Raw genomic sequence first — 23553 nt, forward strand, 5'->3', positions numbered from 1 at the left:
GGTCAAAGTCTCGCGGCCCTCTATCATAATCCAGAGTTTTGAGAAGATTGGAGAAACTTGATTTTTCGCCCGAAAACTGAAAAAAACGTAAGGGGTAACACTGTCGTTTTTTTTTCGGGTCGAAATTTTGAGTTTCGATATCTCAGCTCTGGAAGGGTCTAGAGCCTCCATTTTTGCGCTCAGGTCAAAGTCTCGCGGCCCTCTATCATAATCCAGAGTTTTGAGAAGATTGGAGAAACTTGATTTTTCGCCCGAAAACTGAAAAAAACGTAAGGGGTAACACTGTCGTTTTTTTTTTCGGGTCGAAATTTTGAGTTTCGATATCTCGGCTCTGGAAGGGTCTAGAGCCTCCATTTTTGCGCTCAGGTCAAAGTCTTGCGGCCCTCTATCATAATCCAGAGTTTTGAGGAGATTGGAGAAACTTGATTTTTCGCCCGAAAACTGAAAAAAACGTAAGGGGTAACACTGTCGTTTTTTTTTCGGGTCAAAATTTTGAGTTTCGATATCTCAGCTCTGGAAGGGTCTAGAGCCTCCATTTTTGCGCTCAGGTCAAAGTCTCGCGGCCCTCAATCATAATCCAGAGTTTTGAGAAGATTGGAGAAACTTGATTTTTCGCCCGAAAACTGAAAAAAACGTAAGGGGTAACACTGTCGGTTTTTTTTCGGGTCGAAATTTTGAGTTTCGATATCTCAGCTCTGGAAGGGTCTAGAGCCTCCATTTTTGCGCTCAGGTCAAAGTCTCGCGGCCCTCTATCATAATCCAGAGTTTTAAGAAGATTGGAGAAACTTGATTTTTCGCCTGAAAACTGAAAAAAACGTAAGGGGTAACACTGTCGTTTTTTTTTTCGGGTCGAAATTTTGAGTTTCGATATCTCAGCTCTGGAAGGGTCTAGAGCCTCCATTTTTGCGCTCAGGTCAAAGTCTCGCGGCCCTCTATCATAATCCAGAGTTTTGAGAAGATTGGAGAAACTTGATTTTTCGCCCGAAAACTGAAAAAAACGTAAGGGGTAACACTGTCGTTTTTTTTTTCGGGTCGAAATTTTGAGTTTCGATATCTCAGCTCTGGAAGGGTCTAGAGCCTCCATTTTTGCGCTCAGGTCAAAGTCTCGCGGCCCTCTATCATAATCCAGAGTTTTGAGAAGATTGGAGAAACTTGATTTTTCGCCCGAAAACTGAAAAAAACGTAAGGGGTAACACTGTCGTTTTTTTTTCGGGTCGAAATTTTGAGTTTCGATATCTCAGCTCTGGAAGGGTCTAGAGCCTCCATTTTTGCGCTCAGGTCAAAGTCTCGCGGCCCTCTATCATAATCCAGAGTTTTGAGAAGATTGGAGAAACTTGATTTTTCGCCCGAAAACTGAAAAAAACGTAAGGGGTAACACTGTCATTTTTGCGCTCAGGTCAAAGTCTCGCGGCCCTCTATCATAATCCAGAGTTTTGAGAAGATTGGAGAAACTTGATTTTTCGCCCGAAAACTGAAAAAAACGTAAGGGGTAACACTGTCGTTTTTTTTTTCGGGTCGAAATTTTGAGTTTCGATATCTCAGCTCTGGAAGGGTCTAGAGCCTCCATTTTTGCACTCAGGTTTAAGTCTCATGGCCCTCTATTAGAATCCAGAGTTTTGAGAAGATTGGAGAAACTTTATTTTTCGCCCGAAAAAAAAAAACGAAAGGGGTACCCAGAGTGCTCCCTCCCACAGGTGGAGAAATTTTTGAATTAACAAATAAGAAAAAAATGGACTTTTCCTCTTTTATTATAGAACACAAACTACTTAGACAAGGCGCTATTGCCTTACACATCTCTCTCCATGACGGTGAGAGACACATTTATACATTAGGCAGTAAATGAACCAAGAACATCTGATCTAACATTAACACACATAACTATCACAAAAACTTAAAGATCTTACTGCAATAACACAACTCTCAATAAAAAAATACCCATAAAATTACACATAACCTGCAGCAGTCTTGTCTGTCTTCTCATTAGCAACAGTATTTTTGTCTACTTATATTCTATACTTGAGTTTACATTTTTTTAAATGAATTTGACTAATAAAAAGTGTGGATTGGTGCTTTATCCTGCCTTTTTAAAATAGTTGAATGAATGATCGCGAGATGCGATCGTAGATCAGAACGCCCGCAGCATAGAGGAGAATGAGTCAACTCTGAAAATTAATTAAGCATTTTGGTCATGTTAAAGGGTGTATTGGATGGGCTTTTATTCCGGGTTTGGTTTTATTTGTTGGAAAAATAAATATAGAAATATAATTTGACACAAGAGGGCAGTAAAGCCCTATTTATGGTTGTGAGTTTAAACTAAACCGTGACATCTACACGTTTTCCAAAGTGGACCAACTACAGCTCACTGCATCCTGCGGTGGATATCCAACCCGGCCCACATCCAAGTGTGACGTCAGAAGCCACGCCCATCCACGTGTGACGTCAGAAGCCACGCCCATCCATGTGTGACGTCGGAAGCCTCGCCCATGTCCAAAGACGGCACGTGACTCAATTTGATGTGATTGGTGACGTGTACACATGCTCAAAATGCCGCTGCTTCCTGTCGGAATATGTTTATGGTTGTTATCATAGTAGTTATTGATTTATAATAAAGATGAGGTTATTTGTGTAGAGATGTGGCACTACAGATTATTGGTGCAGTTAAATTGTGACGCTTTGGCAGGCTTGGAATCGTCTAAATCACAAGCACTCCCTTAACAGCTGTATTAGACAATACGTTTGCATTGCTCACTGGTTTTGTAAGTTAATGACAAGTAAACAATGTACCTTAAAACGATATTTTTGTATTTCTCTTGTATTTCTGTTACAAATGGTAATCAATAATCATGGTTTTGCTATAATAAACATATAAGGGAGCATCTATACTTAAACTAAAATGAGTTTTTATCTCTTTCTTAATTATATGGGATCCAAACTGCACTTATAGTTATCCCTTCTTAAAAATAATTAAGAAAAAAATTTTTTAAACATTTCTTTCTATGTGGTTATAGAAATATTGCATTTTCACAAATTAAGAATTCACCTGTTAATGCCTGTTATAGCAAATTACTTTGAAATGGCAGAATGGAATTTATGTAAACCTTAAATCATATACTAATATATAATCTACTCATTAGTCATTATAAGCAAAGTGAGATATTTCATGCCTTTATGTGTTATAAATTTGATGATTACGGCATATAGCTATGTTGAATTACCGAAATAAATGAACTTTTGCACAATATTCTAATACATAAAAAAACAGTTAATCTCTCGCTTCCTCTTCTGTACAGGTTTTATGAGTTTAACATATCAAAATATCATCATAGTTCAAAATATCTTGGTCACAAATGATTTTTTTAATGTAATATTTTGTGTTAATACATCAAGTTTACACATATGGTTAAAAAATGACCCATTTATGCAAGTGTGATAACTTTTTGTTAAAATAAGCAATGTCAGTTGTTCAGAGCAAATCCCTGCACAATCGGAGGCTGCAGCTTTAGGACCCCGGTTACAGGACCCTTGTTTTAGTTTGTACGTACATAGTTCGAAAGACATTTAATCTCAGGAGTATTTTTATAAAATGTGTTTTTTTATTCAAAATGCATCAGAGACATTTACAAAAATGTAAATTTATACAAAACAAATTAATAATGTATATCAATCTTATTCAACTGAAAAGTGGTGTGAGCCCTAGTTTCTTGAATTATGCTGTATATTGATTAACCTACTCAAGTTTAACTAATTTGCTCATTATCAGATAAAATAACGATGGAATCAGCACATGCAGTCACTAAATGATATGGCCAGAATATCAGAAGGCAAAACTCGAGAATGATTCAAGCATGAATTTATTTATATATACATATGTATTTATTTATATTATACGAAAGAACAAAATTATTTATGTTAGATAAATAGATAAATTATAAAAGCACCAAAAAGATCCCCCGTTTTCCACAAGTTGCTGCAGGAATTGCTTCAACTCTGAGAGAGAGAGAGACAGAGAGAGAGATACAAATGAGTTTAACATGTTCAAATATATATTTCAGATCTACCACTAAACAGTTATGAAATGTTGGAGTTGTAGAGAGAGAGAACGTCAAACTGAATATTCATGTTACTGACATCTAATTCCAGAGTCCAAATGTGTAAATGTAAAAGTAACAGCCAACAATTGAATGGTCTCCTTTCTTTCCTCAATTGTTTGTCAATTTGTCAGTTAAAATCTTCCACTTCACTGAAATAGTTATCAGAGAACAGTCACAGTTGTGTTACTGTAACAGAATTATCAGTAACAAAAGGGTGCATGGGGCATTGTGCAAAAATAATGAATAATCTACTCTGACCTGCAATGATAATCCAGAAAGGAAGACCTGCTCAGCCTCCTGTGAGGAGATATCCCAGCCAGGAGACAGACAGGGCATTTATGATTGCCTATGGAAAAAGTAAATATAAATGTACAATAATATATCTCATATTCTTTTTCAAGTAGAATAAGATTTACAGGATGTAACGTCACACATAAACACTAAAATAATATATTTTTATATTTACCCTTAGTCCAAATAAAAACATGAAATTGGTGAAATAATAATAATAGTATAGTAGACATAACAAAAGTTTCAGTTGAGAGTACTGATACTAAATACACCAAGAGACATCACAGGGGAGTTAAATGACCAATATGCAAGTTGAAGATAATTCATAGCTCTAAAACAACATCAAACCTTATTGATTCGAATTACGTCGATATTTTGACAATTTATTTCTAGACTATTTATTTAGTCGTTTGCGTTATTCGCCTCTGCCATAACGACCTATTGGTTTTCATTAAACCGAGAAAATGGAATTTTGTTTTATTTACGATCACTGAGAAATGTTCTATTATTTAAAATGCAAAAAACAAAAAAAAACACAAAAAAAAACAACAAAACTTTTATTATTTTCAAGGTGAAAATGATTCATTTGCATGGATCCACGCCGAAGGAAATGTCTAAATGTCACGTTTTTAATGAAGCAGGCTAATGAGTAAAATGTCTATTTTTCCGGCGTCCCCCCAGCTCCTCGTTTAAGCAAAAGGTACGCTAAAAACAACGTATTACATCGATGTTAAACCACGTTAACCGTGTTAACCATAACCTTTTAAATACTCGACCTAGCTCCATTGCTTAGCAATGAGAAGAAACTCCTGTAACTTCAGTGCCCAACCCGTATCACGACAAGACGTGAAATAATCACGTTGGTCCACTTTGGAAAACGTGTAGATGTAAACTCACAACCATAAATAGGGCTTTACTGCCCTCTTGTGTCAAATTATATTTCTATATTTATTTTTCCAACAAATAAAACCAAACCCGGAATAAAAGCCCATCCAATACACCCTTTAACATGACCAAAATGCTTAATTAATTTTCAGAGTTGACTCATTCTCCTCTATGCTGCGGGCGTTCTGATCTACGATCGCATCTCGCGATCATTCATTCAACTATTTTAAAAAGGCAGGATAAAGCACCAATCCACACTTTTTATTAGTCAAATTCATTTAAAAAAATGTAAACTCAAGTATAGAATATAAGTAGACAAAAATACTGTTGCTAATGAGAAGACAGACAAGACTGCTGCAGGTTATGTGTAATTTTATGGGTATTTTTTTATTGAGAGTTGTGTTATTGCAGTAAGATCTTTAAGTTTTTGTGATAGTTATGTGTGTTAATGTTAGATCAGATGTTCTTGGTTCATTTACTGCCTAATGTATAAATGTGTCTCTCACCGTCATGGAGAGAGATGTGTAAGGCAATAGCGCCTTGTCTAAGTAGTTTGTGTTCTATAATAAAAGAGGAAAAGTCCATTTTTTTCTTATTTGTTAATTCAAAAATTTCTCCACCTGTGGGAGGGAGCACTCTGGGTACCCCTTTCGTTTTATTTTCGGGCGAAAAATAAAGTTTCTCCAATCTTCTCAAAACTCTGGATTCTAATAGAGGGCCATGAGACTTAAACCTGAGTGCAAAAATGGAGGCTCTAGACCCTTCCAGAGCTGAGATATCGAAACTCAAAATTTCGACCCGAAAAAAAAAACGACAGTGTTACCCCTTACGTTTTTTTTCAGTTTTCGGGCGAAAAATCAAGTTTCTCCAATCTTCTCAAAACTCTGGATTATGATAGAGGGCCGCGAGACTTTGACCTGAGCGCAAAAATGGAGGCTCTAGACCCTTCCAGAGCTGAGATATCGAAACTCAAAATTTCGACCCAAAAAAAAAACGACAGTGTTACCCCTTACGTTTTTTTCAGTTTTCGGGCGAAAAATCAAGTTTCTCCAATCTTCTCAAAACTCTGGATTATGATAGAGGGCCGCGAGACTTTGACCTGAGCGCAAAAATGGAGGCTCTAGACCCTTCCAGAGCTGAGATATCGAAACTCAAAATTTCGACCCGAAAAAAAAACGACAGTGTTACCCCTTACGTTTTTTTTCAGTTTTCGGGCGAAAAATCAAGTTTCTCCAATCTTCTCAAAACTCTGGATTATGATAGAGGGCCGCGAGACTTTGACCTGAGCGCAAAAATGGAGGCTCTAGACCCTTCCAGAGCTGAGATATCGAAACTCAAAATTTCGACCCGAAAAAAAAACGACAGTGTTACCCCTTACGTTTTTTTCAGTTTTCGGGCGAAAAATCAAGTTTCTCCAATCTTCTCAAAACTCTGGATTATGATAGAGGGCCGCGAGACTTTGACCTGAGCGCAAAAATGGAGGCTCTAGACCCTTCCAGAGCTGAGATATCGAAACTCAAAATTTCGACCCGAAAAAAAAAACGACAGTGTTACCCCTTACGTTTTTTTCAGTTTTCGGGCGAAAAATCAAGTTTCTCCAATCTTCTCAAAACTCTGGATTATGATAGAGGGCCGCGAGACTTTGACCTGAGCGCAAAAATGGAGGCTCTAGACCCTTCCAGAGCTGAGATATCGAAACTCAAAATTTCGACCCGAAAAAAAAAACGACAGTGTTACCCCTTACGTTTTTTTCAGTTTTCGGGCGAAAAATCAAGTTTCTCCAATCTTCTCAAAACTCTGGATTATGATAGAGGGCCGCGAGACTTTGACCTGAGCGCAAAAATGGAGGCTCTAGACCCTTCCAGAGCTGAGATATCGAAACTCAAAATTTCGACCCGAAAAAAAAAACGACAGTGTTACCCCTTACGTTTTTTTCAGTTTTCGGGCGAAAAATCAAGTTTCTCCAATCTTCTCAAAACTCTGGATTATGATAGAGGGCCGCGAGACTTTGACCTGAGCGCAAAAATGGAGGCTCTAGACCCTTCCAGAGCTGAGATATCGAAACTCAAAATTTCGACCCGAAAAAAAAAACGACAGTGTTACCCCTTACGTTTTTTTCAGTTTTCGGGCGAAAAATCAAGTTTCTCCAATCTTCTCAAAACTCTGGATTATGATAGAGGGCCGCGAGACTTTGACCTGAGCGCAAAAATGGAGGCTCTAGACCCTTCCAGAGCTGAGATATCGAAACTCAAAATTTCGACCCGAAAAAAAAACGACAGTGTTACCCCTTACGTTTTTTTCAGTTTTCGGGCGAAAAATCAAGTTTCTCCAATCTTCTCAAAACTCTGGATTATGATAGAGGGCCGCGAGACTTTGACCTGAGCGCAAAAATGGAGGCTCTAGACCCTTCCAGAGCTGAGATATCGAAACTCAAAATTTCGACCCGAAAAAAAAACGACAGTGTTACCCCTTACGTTTTTTTCAGTTTTCGGGCGAAAAATCAAGTTTCTCCAATCTTCTCAAAACTCTGGATTATGATAGAGGGCCGCGAGACTTTGACCTGAGCGCAAAAATGGAGGCTCTAGACCCTTCCAGAGCTGAGATATCGAAACTCAAAATTTCGACCCGAAAAAAAAACCGACAGTGTTACCCCTTACGTTTTTTTCAGTTTTCGGGCGAAAAATCAAGTTTCTCCAATCTTCTCAAAACTCTGGATTATGATAGAGGGCCGCGAGACTTTGACCTGAGCGCAAAAATGGAGGCTCTAGACCCTTCCAGAGCTGAGATATCAAAACTCAAAATTTCGACCCGAAAAAAAAACGACAGTGTTACCCCTTACGTTTTTTTCAGTTTTCGGGCGAAAAATCAAGTTTCTCCAATCTTCTCAAAACTCTGGATTATGATAGAGGGCCGCGAGACTTTGACCTGAGCGCAAAAATGGAGGCTCTAGACCCTTCCAGAGCTGAGATATCGAAACTCAAAATTTCGACCCGAAATAAAAACGACAGTGTTACCCCTTACGTTTTTTTCAGTTTTCGGGCGAAAAATCAAGTTTCTCCAATCTTCTCAAAACTCTGGATTATGATAGAGGGCCGCGAGACTTTGACCTGAGCGCAAAAATGGAGGCTCTAGACCCTTCCAGAGCTGAGATATCGAAACTCAAAATTTCGACCCGAAAAAAAAACGACAGTGTTACCCCTTACGTTTTTTTCAGTTTTCGGGCGAAAAATCAAGTTTCTCCAATCTTCTCAAAACTCTGGATTATGATAGAGGGCCGCGAGACTTTGACCTGAGCGCAAAAATGGAGGCTCTAGACCCTTCCAGAGCTGAGATATCGAAACTCAAAATTTCGACCCGAAAAAAAAACGACAGTGTTACCCCTTACGTTTTTTTCAGTTTTCGGGCGAAAAATCAAGTTTCTCCAATCTTCTCAAAACTCTGGATTATGATAGAGGGCCGCGAGACTTTGACCTGAGCGCAAAAATGGAGGCTCTAGACCCTTCCAGAGCTGAGATATCGAAACTCAAAATTTCGACCCGAAAAAAAACGACAGTGTTACCCCTTACGTTTTTTTCAGTTTTCGGGCGAAAAATCAAGTTTCTACAATCTTCTCAAAATTCTGGATTATGATAGAGGGCCGCGAGACTTTGACCTGAGCGCAAAAATGAAGGCTCTAGACCCTTCCAGAGCTGAGATATCGAAACTCAAAATTTCGACCCGAAAAAAAAACGACAGTGTTACCCCTTACGTTTTTTTCCGTTTTCGGGCGAAAAATCAAGTTTCTCCAATCTTCTCAAAACTCTGGATTATGATAGAGGGCCGCGAGACTTTGACCTGAGCGCAAAAATGGAGGCTCTAGACCCTTCCAGAGCTGAGATATCGAAACTCAAAATTTCGACCCGAAAAAAAAACGACAGTGTTACCCCTTACGTTTTTTTCAGTTTTCGGGCGAAAAATCAAGTTTCTCCAATCTTCTCAAAACTCTGTATTATGATAGAGGGCCGCGAGACTTTGACCTGAGCGCAAAAATGGAGGCTCTAGACCCTTCCAGAGCTGAGATATCGAAACTCAAAATTTCGACCCGAAATAAAAACGACAGTGTTACCCCTTACGTTTTTTTCAGTTTTCGGGCGAAAAATCAAGTTTCTCCAATCTTCTCAAAACTCTGGATTATGATAGAGGGCCGCGAGACTTTGACCTGAGCGCAAAAATGGAGGCTCTAGACCCTTCCAGAGCTGAGATATCGAAACTCAAAATTTCGACCCGAAAAAAAAACGACAGTGTTACCCCTTACGTTTTTTTCAGTTTTCGGGCGAAAAATCAAGTTTCTCCAATCTTCTCAAAACTCTGGATTATGATAGAGGGCCGCGAGACTTTGACCTGAGCGCAAAAATGGAGGCTCTAGACCCTTCCAGAGCTGAGATATCGAAACTCAAAATTTCGACCCGAAAAAAAAACGACAGTGTTACCCCTTACGTTTTTTTCAGTTTTCGGGCGAAAAATCAAGTTTCTCCAATCTTCTCAAAACTCTGGATTATGATAGAGGGCCGCGAGACTTTGACCTGAGCGCAAAAATGGAGGCTCTAGACCCTTCCAGAGCTGAGATATCGAAACTCAAAATTTCGACCCGAAAAAAAACGACAGTGTTACCCCTTACGTTTTTTTCAGTTTTCGGGCGAAAAATCAAGTTTCTACAATCTTCTCAAAATTCTGGATTATGATAGAGGGCCGCGAGACTTTGACCTGAGCGCAAAAATGGAGGCTCTAGACCCTTCCAGAGCTGAGATATCGAAACTCAAAATTTCGACCCGAAAAAAAAACGACAGTGTTACCCCTTACGTTTTTTTCCGTTTTCGGGCGAAAAATCAAGTTTCTCCAATCTTCTCAAAACTCTGGATTATGATAGAGGGCCGCGAGACTTTGACCTGAGCGCAAAAATGGAGGCTCTAGACCCTTCCAGAGCTGAGATATCGAAACTCAAAATTTCGACCCGAAAAAAAAACGACAGTGTTACCCCTTACGTTTTTTTCAGTTTTCGGGCGAAAAATCAAGTTTCTCCAATCTTCTCAAAACTCTGTATTATGATAGAGGGCCGCGAGACTTTGACCTGAGCGCAAAAATGGAGGCTCTAGACCCTTCCAGAGCTGAGATATCGAAACTCAAAATTTCGACCCGAAAAAAAAAACGACAGTGTTACCCCTTACGTCTTTTTCAGTTTTCGGGCGAAAAATCAAGTTTCTCCAATCTTCTCAAAACTCTGGATTATGATAGAGGGCCGCGAGACTTTGACCTGAGCGCAAAAATGGAGGCTCTAGACCCTTCCAGAGCTGAGATATCGAAACTCAAAATTTCGACCCGAAAAAAAAAACGACAGTGTTACCCCTTACGTTTTTTTTCAGTTTTCGGGCGAAAAATCAAGTTTCTCCAATCTTCTCAAAACTCTGGATTATGATAGAGGGCCGCGAGACTTTGACCTGAGCGCAAAAATGGAGGCTCTAGACCCTTCCAGAGCTGAGATATCGAAACTCAAAATTTCGACCCGAAAAAAAAACGACAGTGTTACCCCTTACGTTTTTTTCAGTTTTCGGGCGAAAAATCAAGTTTCTCCAATCTTCTCAAAACTCTGGATTATGATAGAGGGCCGCGAGACTTTGACCTGAGCGCAAAAATGGAGGCTCTAGACCCTTCCAGAGCTGAGATATCGAAACTCAAAATTTCGACCCAAAAAAAAAACGACAGTGTTACCCCTTACGTTTTTTTCAGTTTTCGGGCGAAAAATCAAGTTTCTCCAATCTTCTCAAAACTCTATATTATGATAGAGGGCCATGAGACTTAAACCTGAGTGCAAAAATGGAGGCTCTAGACCCTTCCAGAGCTGAGATATCGAAACTCAAAATTTCGACCCGAAAAAAAAAATGACAGTGGTACCCCTTTCGTTTTTTTTTTAGGCGAAAAATGAAGTTTCTCCAATCCTCTCAAAACTCTGGATTCTGATAGAGGGCCATGAGACTTAAACCTGAGTGCAAAAATGGAGGCTCTAGACCCTTCCAGAGCTGAGATATCGAAACTCAAAATTTTGACCCGAAAAAAAAAACGACAGTGTTACCCCTTACTTTTTTTTTAGTTTTTGGGCGAAAAATCAAGTTTCTCCAATCTTCTCAAAACTCTGGATTATGATAGAGGGCCATGAGACTTAAACCTGAGTGCAAAAATGGAGGCTCTAGACCCTTCCAGAGCTGAGATATCGAAACTCAAAATTTCGACCCCCGAAAAAAAAAATGACAGTGGTACCCCTTTCGTTTTTTTTTTTTAGGCGAAAAATCAAGTTTCTCCAATCCTCTCAAAACTCTGGATTCTGATAGAGGGCCATGAGACTTAAACCTGAGTGCAAAAATGGAGGCTCTAGACCCTTCCAGAGCTGAGATATCGAAACTCAAAATTTCGACCCGAAAAAAAAAACGACAGTGTTACCCCTTACGTTTTTTTTCAGTTTTCGGGCGAAAAATCAAGTTTCTCCAATCTTCTCAAAACTCTGGATTATGATAGAGGGCCGCGAGACTTTGACCTGAGCGCAAAAATGGAGGCTCTAGACCCTTCCAGAGCTGAGATATCGAAACTCAAAATTTCGACCCGAAAAAAAAACGACAGTGTTACCCCTTACGTTTTTTTCAGTTTTCGGGCGAAAAATCAAGTTTCTCCAATCTTCTCAAAACTCTGGATTATGATAGAGGGCCGCGAGACTTTGACCTGAGCGCAAAAATGGAGGCTCTAGACCCTTCCAGAGCTGAGATATCGAAACTCAAAATTTCGACCCAAAAAAAAAACCGACAGTGTTACCCCTTACGTTTTTTTCAGTTTTCGGGCGAAAAATCAAGTTTCTCCAATCTTCTCAAAACTCTATATTATGATAGAGGGCCATGAGACTTAAACCTGAGTGCAAAAATGGAGGCTCTAGACCCTTCCAGAGCTGAGATATCGAAACTCAAAATTTCGACCCGAAAAAAAAAATGACAGTGGTACCCCTTTCGTTTTTTTTTTTAGGCGAAAAATGAAGTTTCTCCAATCCTCTCAAAACTCTGGATTCTGATAGAGGGCCATGAGACTTAAACCTGAGTGCAAAAATGGAGGCTCTAGACCCTTCCAGAGCTGAGATATCGAAACTCAAAATTTTGACCCGAAAAAAAAAACGACAGTGTTACCCCTTACTTTTTTTTTAGTTTTTGGGCGAAAAATCAAGTTTCTCCAATCTTCTCAAAACTCTGGATTATGATAGAGGGCCATGAGACTTAAACCTGAGTGCAAAAATGGAGGCTCTAGACCCTTCCAGAGCTGAGATATCGAAACTCAAAATTTCGACCCGAAAAAAAAAATGACAGTGGTACCCCTTTCGTTTTTTTTTTTAGGCGAAAAATCAAGTTTCTCCAATCCTCTCAAAACTCTGGATTCTGATAGAGGGCCATGAGACTTAAACCTGAGTGCAAAAATGGAGGCTCTAGACCCTTCCAGAGCTGAGATATCGAAACTCAAAATTTCGACCCGAAAAAAAAACGACAGTGTTACCCCTTACGTTTTTTTCAGTTTTCGGGCGAAAAATCAAGTTTCTCCAATCTTCTCAAAACTCTGGATTATGATAGAGGGCCGCGAGACTTTGACCTGAGCGCAAAAATGGAGGCTCTAGACCCTTCCAGAGCTGAGATATCGAAACTCAAAATTTCGACCCGAAAAAAAAAACGACAGTGTTACCCCTTACGTTTTTTTCAGTTTTCGGGCGAAAAATCAAGTTTCTCCAATCTTCTCAAAACTCTGGATTATGATAGAGGGCCGCGAGACTTTGACCTGAGCGCAAAAATGGAGGCTCTAGACCCTTCCAGAGCTGAGATATCGAAACTCAAAATTTCGACCCGAAAAAAAAAACGACAGTGTTACCCCTTACGTTTTTTTCAGTTTTCGGGCGAAAAATCAAGTTTCTCCAATCTTCTCAAAACTCTGGATTATGATAGAGGGCCGCGAGACTTTGACCTGAGCGCAAAAATGGAGGCTCTAGACCCTTCCAGAGCTGAGATATCGAAACTCAAAATTTCGACCCGAAAAAAAAAACGACAGTGTTACCCCTTACGTTTTTTTCAGTTTTCGGGCGAAAAATCAAGTTTCTCCAATCTTCTCAAAACTCTGGATTATGATAGAGGGCCGCGAGACTTTGACCTGAGCGCAAAAATGGAGGCTCTAGACCCTTCCAGAGCTGAGATATCGAAACTCAAAATTTCGACCCGAAAAAAAAACGACAGTGTTACCCCTTACGTTTTTTTCAGTTTTCGGGCGAAAAATCAAGTTTCTCCAATCTTCTCAAAACTCTGGATTATGATAGAGGGCCGCGAGACTTTGACCTGAGCGCAAAAATGGAGGCTCTAGACCCTTCCAGAGCTGAGATATCGAAACTCAAAATTTCGACCCGAAAAAAAAACGACAGTGTTACCCCTTACGTTTTTTTCAGTTTTCGGGCGAAAAATCAAGTTTCTCCAATCTTCTCAAAACTCTGGATTATGATAGAGGGCCGCGAGACTTTGACCTGAGCGCAAAAATGGAGGCTCTAGACCCTTCCAGAGCTGAGATATCGAAACTCAAAATTTCGACCCGAAAAAAAAACCGACAGTGTTACCCCTTACGTTTTTTTCAGTTTTCGGGCGAAAAATCAAGTTTCTCCAATCTTCTCAAAACTCTGGATTATGATAGAGGGCCGCGAGACTTTGACCTGAGCGCAAAAATGGAGGCTCTAGACCCTTCCAGAGCTGAGATATCAAAACTCAAAATTTCGACCCGAAAAAAAAACGACAGTGTTACCCCTTACGTTTTTTTCAGTTTTCGGGCGAAAAATCAAGTTTCTCCAATCTTCTCAAAACTCTGGATTATGATAGAGGGCCGCGAGACTTTGACCTGAGCGCAAAAATGGAGGCTCTAGACCCTTCCAGAGCTGAGATATCGAAACTCAAAATTTCGACCCGAAATAAAAACGACAGTGTTACCCCTTACGTTTTTTTCAGTTTTCGGGCGAAAAATCAAGTTTCTCCAATCTTCTCAAAACTCTGGATTATGATAGAGGGCCGCGAGACTTTGACCTGAGCGCAAAAATGGAGGCTCTAGACCCTTCCAGAGCTGAGATATCGAAACTCAAAATTTCGACCCGAAAAAAAAACGACAGTGTTACCCCTTACGTTTTTTTCAGTTTTCGGGCGAAAAATCAAGTTTCTCCAATCTTCTCAAAACTCTGGATTATGATAGAGGGCCGCGAGACTTTGACCTGAGCGCAAAAATGGAGGCTCTAGACCCTTCCAGAGCTGAGATATCGAAACTCAAAATTTCGACCCGAAAAAAAAACGACAGTGTTACCCCTTACGTTTTTTTCAGTTTTCGGGCGAAAAATCAAGTTTCTCCAATCTTCTCAAAACTCTGGATTATGATAGAGGGCCGCGAGACTTTGACCTGAGCGCAAAAATGGAGGCTCTAGACCCTTCCAGAGCTGAGATATCGAAACTCAAAATTTCGACCCGAAAAAAAACGACAGTGTTACCCCTTACGTTTTTTTCAGTTTTCGGGCGAAAAATCAAGTTTCTACAATCTTCTCAAAATTCTGGATTATGATAGAGGGCCGCGAGACTTTGACCTGAGCGCAAAAATGGAGGCTCTAGACCCTTCCAGAGCTGAGATATCGAAACTCAAAATTTCGACCCGAAAAAAAAACGACAGTGTTACCCCTTACGTTTTTTTCCGTTTTCGGGCGAAAAATCAAGTTTCTCCAATCTTCTCAAAACTCTGGATTATGATAGAGGGCCGCGAGACTTTGACCTGAGCGCAAAAATGGAGGCTCTAGACCCTTCCAGAGCTGAGATATCGAAACTCAAAATTTCGACCCGAAAAAAAAACGACAGTGTTACCCCTTACGTTTTTTTCAGTTTTCGGGCGAAAAATCAAGTTTCTCCAATCTTCTCAAAACTCTGTATTATGATAGAGGGCCGCGAGACTTTGACCTGAGCGCAAAAATGGAGGCTCTAGACCCTTCCAGAGCTGAGATATCGAAACTCAAAATTTCGACCCGAAAAAAAAACGACAGTGTTACCCCTTACGTCTTTTTCAGTTTTCGGGCGAAAAATCAAGTTTCTCCAATCTTCTCAAAACTCTGGATTATGATAGAGGGCCGCGAGACTTTGACCTGAGCGCAAAAATGGAGGCTCTAGACCCTTCCAGAGCTGAGATATCGAAACTCAAAATTTCGACCCGAAAAAAAAAACGACAGTGTTACCCCTTACGTTTTTTTTCAGTTTTCGGGCGAAAAATCAAGTTTCTCCAATCTTCTCAAAACTCTGGATTATGATAGAGGGCCGCGAGACTTTGACCTGAGCGCAAAAATGGAGGCTCTAGACCCTTCCAGAGCTGAGATATCGAAACTCAAAATTTCGACCCGAAAAAAAAACGACAGTGTTACCCCTTACGTTTTTTTCAGTTTTCGGGCGAAAAATCAAGTTTCTCCAATCTTCTCAAAACTCTGGATTATGATAGAGGGCCGCGAGACTTTGACCTGAGCGCAAAAATGGAGGCTCTAGACCCTTCCAGAGCTGAGATATCGAAACTCAAAATTTCGACCCAAAAAAAAAACCGACAGTGTTACCCCTTACGTTTTTTTCAGTTTTCGGGCGAAAAATCAAGTTTCTCCAATCTTCTCAAAACTCTATATTATGATAGAGGGCCATGAGACTTAAACCTGAGTGCAAAAATGGAGGCTCTAGACCCTTCCAGAGCTGAGATATCGAAACTCAAAATTTCGACCCGAAAAAAAAAATGACAGTGGTACCCCTTTCGTTTTTTTTTTAGGCGAAAAATGAAGTTTCTCCAATCCTCTCAAAACTCTGGATTCTGATAGAGGGCCATGAGACTTAAACCTGAGTGCAAAAATGGAGGCTCTAGACCCTTCCAGAGCTGAGATATCGAAACTCAAAATTTTGACCCGAAAAAAAAAAACGACAGTGTTACCCCTTACTTTTTTTTTAGTTTTTGGGCGAAAAATCAAGTTTCTCCAATCTTCTCAAAACTCTGGATTATGATAGAGGGCCATGAGACTTAAACCTGAGTGCAAAAATGGAGGCTCTAGACCCTTCCAGAGCTGAGATATCGAAACTCAAAATTTCGACCCCCGAAAAAAAAAATGACAGTGGTACCCCTTTCGTTTTTTTTTTTTAGGCGAAAAATCAAGTTTCTCCAATCCTCTCAAAACTCTGGATTCTGATAGAGGGCCATGAGACTTAAACCTGAGTGCAAAAATGGAGGCTCTAGACCCTTCCAGAGCTGAGATATCGAAACTCAAAATTTCGACCCGAAAAAAAAAACGACAGTGTTACCCCTTACGTTTTTTTTCAGTTTTCGGGCGAAAAATCAAGTTTCTCCAATCTTCTCAAAACTCTGGATTATGATAGAGGGCCGCGAGACTTTGACCTGAGCGCAAAAATGGAGGCTCTAGACCCTTCCAGAGCTGAGATATCGAAACTCAAAATTTCGACCCGAAAAAAAAACGACAGTGTTACCCCTTACGTTTTTTTCAGTTTTCGGGCGAAAAATCAAGTTTCTCCAATCTTCTCAAAACTCTGGATTATGATAGAGGGCCGCGAGACTTTGACCTGAGCGCAAAAATGGAGGCTCTAGACCCTTCCAGAGCTGAGATATCGAAACTCAAAATTTCGACCCGAAAAAAAAAATGACAGTGGTACCCCTTTCGTTTTTTTTTTTAGGCGAAAAATGAAGTTTCTCCAATCCTCTCAAAACTCTGGATTCTGATAGAGGGCCATGAGACTTAAACCTGAGTGCAAAAATGGAGGCTCTAGACCCTTCCAGAGCTGAGATATCGAAACTCAAAATTTTGACCCGAAAAAAAAACGACAGTGTTACCCCTTACTTTTTTTTTAGTTTTTGGGCGAAAAATCAAGTTTCTCCAATCTTCTCAAAACTCTGGATTATGATAGAGGGCCATGAGACTTAAACCTGAGTGCAAAAATGGAGGCTCTAGACCCTTCCAGAGCTGAGATATCGAAACTCAAAATTTCGACCCGAAAAAAAAAATGACAGTGGTACCCCTTTCGTTTTTTTTTTTAGGCGAAAAATCAAGTTTCTCCAATCCTCTCAAAACTCTGGATTCTGATAGAGGGCCATGAGACTTAAACCTGAGTGCAAAAATGGAGGCTCTAGACCCTTCCAGAGCTGAGATATCGAAACTCAAAATTTCGACCCGAAAAAAAAAACGACAGTGTTACCCCTTACTTTTTTTTTAGTTTTTGGGCGAAAAATCAAGTTTCTCCAATCTTCTCAAAACTCTGGATTATGATAGAGGGCCGCGAGACTTTGACCTGAGCGCAAAAATGGAGGCTCTAGACCCTTCCAGAGCTGAGATATCGAAACTCAAAATTTCGACCCGAAAAAAACGACAGTGTTACCCCTTACGTTTTTTTCAGTTTTCGGGCGAAAAATCAAGTTTCTCCAATCTTCTCAAAACTCTGGATTATGATAGAGGGCCGCGAGACTTTGACCTGAGCGCAAAAATGGAGGCTCTAGACCCTTCCAGAGCTGAGATATCGAAACTCAAAATTTCGACCCGAACAAAAAAACGACAGTGTTACCCCTTACGTTTTTTTCAGTTTTCGGGCGAAAAATCAAGTTTCTCCAATCTTCTCAAAACTCTGGATTATGATAGAGGGCCGCGAGACTTTGACCTGAGCGCAAAAATGGAGGCTCTAGACCCTTCCAGAGCTGAGATATCGAAACTCAAAATTTCGACCCGAAAAAAAAAACGACAGTGTTACCCCTTACGTTTTTTTCAGTTTTCGAGCGAAAAATCAAGTTTCTCCAATCTTCTCAAAACTCTGGATTATGATAGAGGGCCGCGAGACTTTGACCTGAGCGCAAAAATGGAGGCTCTTGACCCTTCCAGAGCTGAGATATCGAAACTCAAAATTTCGACCCGAAAAAAAAAAACGACAGTGTTACCCCTTACGTTTTTTTCAGTTTTCGAGCGAAAAATCAAGTTTCTCCAATCTTCTCAAAACTCTGGATTATGATAGAGGGCCGCGAGACTTTGACCTGAGCGCAAAAATGGAGGCTCTAGACCCTTCCAGAGCTGAGATATCGAAACTCAAAATTTCGACCCGAAAAAAAAAAACGACAGTGTTACCCCTTACGTTTTTTTCAGTTTTCGGGCGAAAAATCAAGTTTCTCCAATCTTCTCAAAACTCTGGATTATGATAGAGGGCCGCGAGACTTTGACCTGAGCGCAAAAATGGAGGCTCTAGACCCTTCCAGAGCTGAGATATCGAAACTCAAAATTTCGACCCGAAAAAAAAAACGACAGTGTTACCCCTTACGTTTTTTTCAGTTTTCGGGCGAAAAATCAAGTTTCTCCAATCTTCTCAAAACTCTGGATTATGATAGAGGGCCGCGAGACTTTGACCTGAGCGCAAAACTGGAGGCTCTAGACCCTTCCAGAGCTGAGATATCAAAACTCAAAATTTCGACCCGAAAAAAAAACGACAGTGTTACCCCTTACGTTTTTTTCAGTTTTCGGGCGAAAAATCAAGTTTCTCCAATCTTCTCAAAACTCTGGATTATGATAGAGGGCCGCGAGACTTTGACCTGAGCGCAAAAATGGAGGCTCTAGACCCTTCCAGAGCTGAGATATCGAAACTCAAAATTTCGACCCGAAAAAAAACACGACAGTGTTACCCCTTACGTTTTTTTCAGTTTTCGGGCGAAAAATCAAATTTCTCCAATCTTCTCAAAACTCTGGATTATGATAGAGGGCCGCGAGACTTTGACCTGAGCGCAAAAATGGAGGCTCTAGACCCTTCCAGAGCTGAGATATCGAAACTCAAAATTTCGACCCGAAAAAAAAACGACAGTGTTACCCCTTACGTTTTTTTCAGTTTTCGGGCGAAAAATCAAGTTTCTCCAATCTTCTCAAAACTCTATATTATGATAGAGGGCCATGAGACTTAAACCTGAGTGCAAAAATGGAGGCTCTAGACCCTTCCAGAGCTGAGATATCGAAACTCAAAATTTCGACCCGGAAAAAAAAAACGACAGTGTTACCCCTTACGTTTTTTTCAGTTTTCGGGAGAAAAATCAAGTTTCTCCAATCTTCTCAAAACTCTGGATTATGATAGAGGGCCGCGAGACTTTGACCTAAACGCAAAAATGGAGGCTCTAGACCCTTCCAGAGCTGAGATATCGAAACTCAAAATTTCGACCCGGAAAAAAAAACGACAGTGTTAACCCCTTACGTTTTTTTCAGTTTTCGGGCGAAAAATCAAGTTTCTCCAATCTTCTCAAAACTCTGGATTATGATAGAGGGCCGCAAGACTTTGACATAAACGCAAAAATGGAGGCTCTAGACCCTTCCAGAGCTGAGATATCGAAACTCAAAATTTCGACCCGAAAAAAAAACGACAGTGTTACCCCTTACATTTTTTTCAGTTTTTGGGCGAAAAATCAAGTTTCTCCAATCTTCTCAAAACTCTGGATTATGATAGAGGGCCACGAGACTTTGACCTGAGCGCAAAAATGGAGGCTCTAGACCCTTCCAGAGCTGAGATATCGAAACTCAAAATTTCGACCCGAAAAAAAAAACGACAGTGTTACCCCTTACGTCTTTTTCAGTTTTCGGGCGAAAAATCAAGTTTCTCCAATCTTCTCAAAACTCTGGATTATGATAGAGGGCCGCGAGACTTTGACCTGAGCGCAAAAATGGAGGCTCTAGACCCATCCAGAGCTGAGATATCGAAATTCAAAATTTCGACCCGAAAAAAAAAAACGACAGTGTTTCCCCTTACGTTTTTTTCAGTTTTCGGGCGAAAAATCAAGTTTCTCCAATCTTCTCAAAACTCTGGATTATGATAGAGGGCCGCGAGACTTTGACCTGAGCGCAAAAATGGAGGCTCTAGACCCTTCCAGAGCTGAGATATCGAAACTCAAAATTTCGACCCGAAAAAAAAACGACAGTGTTACCCCTTACGTTTTTTTCAGTTTTCGGGCGAAAAATAAAGTTTCTCCAATCTTCTCAAAACTCTGGATTCTAATAGAGGGCCATGAGACTTAAACCTGAGTGCAAAAATGGAGGCTCTAGACCCTTCCAGAGCTAAGATATTGAAACTCAAAATTTTGACCCGAAAAAAAAAAACCACAGTGGTACCCCTTTTGGTTTTTTTTTCGGGCGAAAAATAAAGTTTCTCCAATCTTCTCAAAACTCTTGATTCTAATAGAGGGCCATGAGACTTAAACCTGAGTGCAAAAATGGAGGCTCTAGACCCTTCCAGAGCTGAGATATCGAAACTCAAAATTTCGACCAGAAAAAAAAACGACAGTGTTACCCCTTACGTTTTTTTCAGTTTTCGGGCGAAAAATCAAGTTTCTCCAATCTTCTCAAAACTCTGGATTATGATAGAGGGCCGCGAGACTTTGACCTGAGCGCAAAAATGGAGGCTCTAGACCCTTCCAGAGCTGAGATATTGAAACTCAAAATTTCGATCCGAAAAAAAACGACAGTGTTACCCCTTACGTTTTTTTCAGTTTTCGGGCGAAAAATCAAGTTTCTCCAATCTTCTCAAAACTCTGGATTATGATAGAGGGCCGCGAGACTTTGACCTGAGCGCAAAAATGGAGGCTCTAGACCCTTCCAGAGCTGAGATATCGAAACTCAAAATTTCGACCCGAAAAAAAAAAACGACAGTGTTACCCCTTACGTTTTTTTCAGTTTTCGGGCGAAAAATCAAGTTTCTCCAATCTTCTCAAAACTCTGGATTATGATAGAGGGCCGCGAGACTTTGACCTGAGCGCAAAAATGACAGTGTTACCCCTTACGTTTTTTTCAGTTTTCGGGCGAAAAATCAAGTTTCTCCAATCTTCTCAAAACTCTGGATTATGATAGAGGGCCGCGAGACTTTGACCTGAGCGCAAAAATGGAGGCTCTAGACCAGGGGCTCCCAACCTTTTTTAACCTAAGATCTACTTTTCAAGTAGCCATCCTCCCGAGATCTACCAGTCCAGTGTCAACATTGCAAACCCACACACATCGTTTCCAGCCTGCAGTAACGAACCTCACAATACTATTTCTTGTTGTCACACAACTACTAGACATCACAACACAAACCCTCCCTCTCTCAAACACACACACAGACAAATTCCTCTCACACAGTTGCCAGTTTGCATAGTGCACTATAGTACAAACCCGCTCTCTCTGCTCCTCTCTCTCTCTCTCACACACACACACACACATGCCAATCTGCATGATGAGCAATAGTCATAACTGACCTTAATATGAACCAAACACAGAAGATTAACCAGATACAAAACAGGTAGATCTCTGAGTTTGAAAAAAGGAAATCATTTTCTACCTTAGTGGGAGACCTGGCACTGGGAGGAGGAGGATAGCTTCTCGTAGTCAGGAGTGTAGGAGCTGGTTGCAAGGCGTAGGCAGGCTGCAAGGTGGTCATCAGTCATTGTTGATCTGTACTTGGACTTGATGATTTTCATGTGCGAGAAAGCAGACTCGCACAAATAAGTTGATCCAAAAAGAGCTGTCAAGTTCAAGGCACATCTTCTGAGATTGGGATGCCTCTCCTCCACCAGCAGATTCCAGAACACTACATGCTCTCCAGGTTGAGCGGATGTTGATCTGGCTTTGATTTCAATGTCATTTTGCAATGTCAGAATCTCATCCTCAAGAGCAGAGCTTTCCAAGTCGAAAAGTGATTTAATTTTGGAAGCAATGTTACCAACATCAATACTTGCACCAAATGGATAACACATATAGCTGGCTACAGGCTCAATGGATGCAAAATCAGTAAAACGCCTCTCGAACTCTGCTGAGATGCTCTGAACATGCTCCTCATAACGTGCACTGTCAAGCTGTGTCTCACCTTTACCTTGACGTTGTAGTTCGGCTTGCATGTGAGGAAAGTTGCGCAGGTTACCACGCTGCAGCCTGCTTGACATCAGCTGCAGCTTGCTTTTAAATGTGTTCACTGAACTCATCATGTTGACTACATCTTTATCCTTACCCTGCAGCTCTAAATTCAATGCATTGAGCTCGCCAGTGAGATCAGTGAGGAAAGATAAATCTAAAAGCCACTGGTGGTCCTCTAGCTTTGTATGGTAATCCACATGTTTTGAAAGCTTCAGGAAGTCCTTGATTTCAGGCAATAGCTCCGTGAATCTGGCCAAAACCACCTAACCACCTAACATCAGTGTGAAGCAGCAGGTCTGTGTGCTCAGCATCATTTTCCTCCAAGTGAGCACGGAAAAGCCTTCTCTGCAGACTCCTGGCCCGAACTGAACACACAATCTTCATCGCAATATCCATCACTTCTTTCATATTTAAAACTTTTCCACACAACGCTTGCTGGTGAATTATACAGTGATAATTCAGGAAATTCGGGAAAGATTCACTTTCTTTGCACAGTGCAATGAACCCATTGGTGCGACCCATCATAGCAGGCGCCCCATCAGTTGTGATGGAGATAAGCTTGAAGAGCGGCAGTTTTGTCTCGCTAACAAATCCCATAAAAGCATTAAAAATATCCTCACCTCTGGTGTGTCCTTTTAATGGCAAAATTGTGAGTAACTCTTCCTTGGTGCTCATGTCTCCAAAAACCATCCTGATGAAAACACACAATTGTGCCACATCCACCATATCAGTCGACTCATCAAATTGGAGGGAAAAGCACTCACACGCGTCAATATCCCTCTTCAGTTGCTCCTCTACATCCACAGCCATTCTCTCAAATCGCCTTGATGTAGTATTGCGGGAGAGTTGCACTTCTTTAATGGCCTTCATGATCTCTGTTTTATTTTTAAAGTTGTCAAAAAGGCTATCAGCTGCCTCGAGAAAGGCTTCTTTCACCATATCGCCGTCATTGAATGGCTTCTTGTATTTAGCAAGGACGTGACTGACGCGATAGGAAGCAATAGTTGCGGCCTTACTCTGGGTCTTCGGTTTGGTGAAGATTGACTGCCGCGCTGTAAGTTGTGCTTTCAAATCCCGCACTTTTGTGGCACGTAAAGGCGTTTTTGCAGTGAAATCCCTTTCGTAGCTCCCGTGTACTGTTTTAAAATGCCGCTCCAGATTTCCTTTCTTTGCCAACGCCACCGTTGCATTGCAGATCAAACAAACAGGCTTTGAATGAGAATAAACAAAAAAATAATCTTCCTCCCATTCAGGGTGAAAATGGTAGGTCTTGGCTCGTTTCCCCTCAGCCAT

General features: G+C 40.7%; 1 protein-coding gene and 1 long non-coding RNA gene across 2 annotated transcripts; both read right to left on the bottom strand.

Moving 5' to 3' along the window:
* Window positions 1-4112: 4112 nt before the first annotated feature.
* Window positions 4113-4552, bottom strand: LOC148978745 (uncharacterized). The gene is made up of 2 exons (XR_016169031.1): window positions 4350-4552; window positions 4113-4240 (listed from the first exon to the last, which is right to left on the bottom strand). It is a non-coding gene; the product is annotated as an uncharacterized LOC148978745 (long non-coding RNA).
* Window positions 4553-22488: 17936 nt separating this feature from the next.
* LOC148978746 (zinc finger BED domain-containing protein 5-like) lies at window positions 22489-23553 on the bottom strand. The gene has a single exon (XM_089132826.1). It carries the CDS (start codon window positions 23551-23553, stop codon window positions 22489-22491), a length of 1065 nt encoding a protein of 354 aa, XP_088988952.1.

The sequence above is a fragment of the Pimephales promelas genome, chromosome 6 (assembly GCF_988280905.1).
Source record: "Pimephales promelas chromosome 6, fPimPro1.hap1.1, whole genome shotgun sequence".
NCBI lineage: Eukaryota > Metazoa > Chordata > Actinopteri > Cypriniformes > Leuciscidae > Pimephales > Pimephales promelas.

What these genes read in the sequence shown, in the direction of transcription:
- LOC148978746 (XM_089132826.1), bottom strand. Translation starts at nt 23,553, where the DNA reads ATGGCTGAGGGGAAACGAGCCAAGACCTACCATTTTCACCCTGAATGG.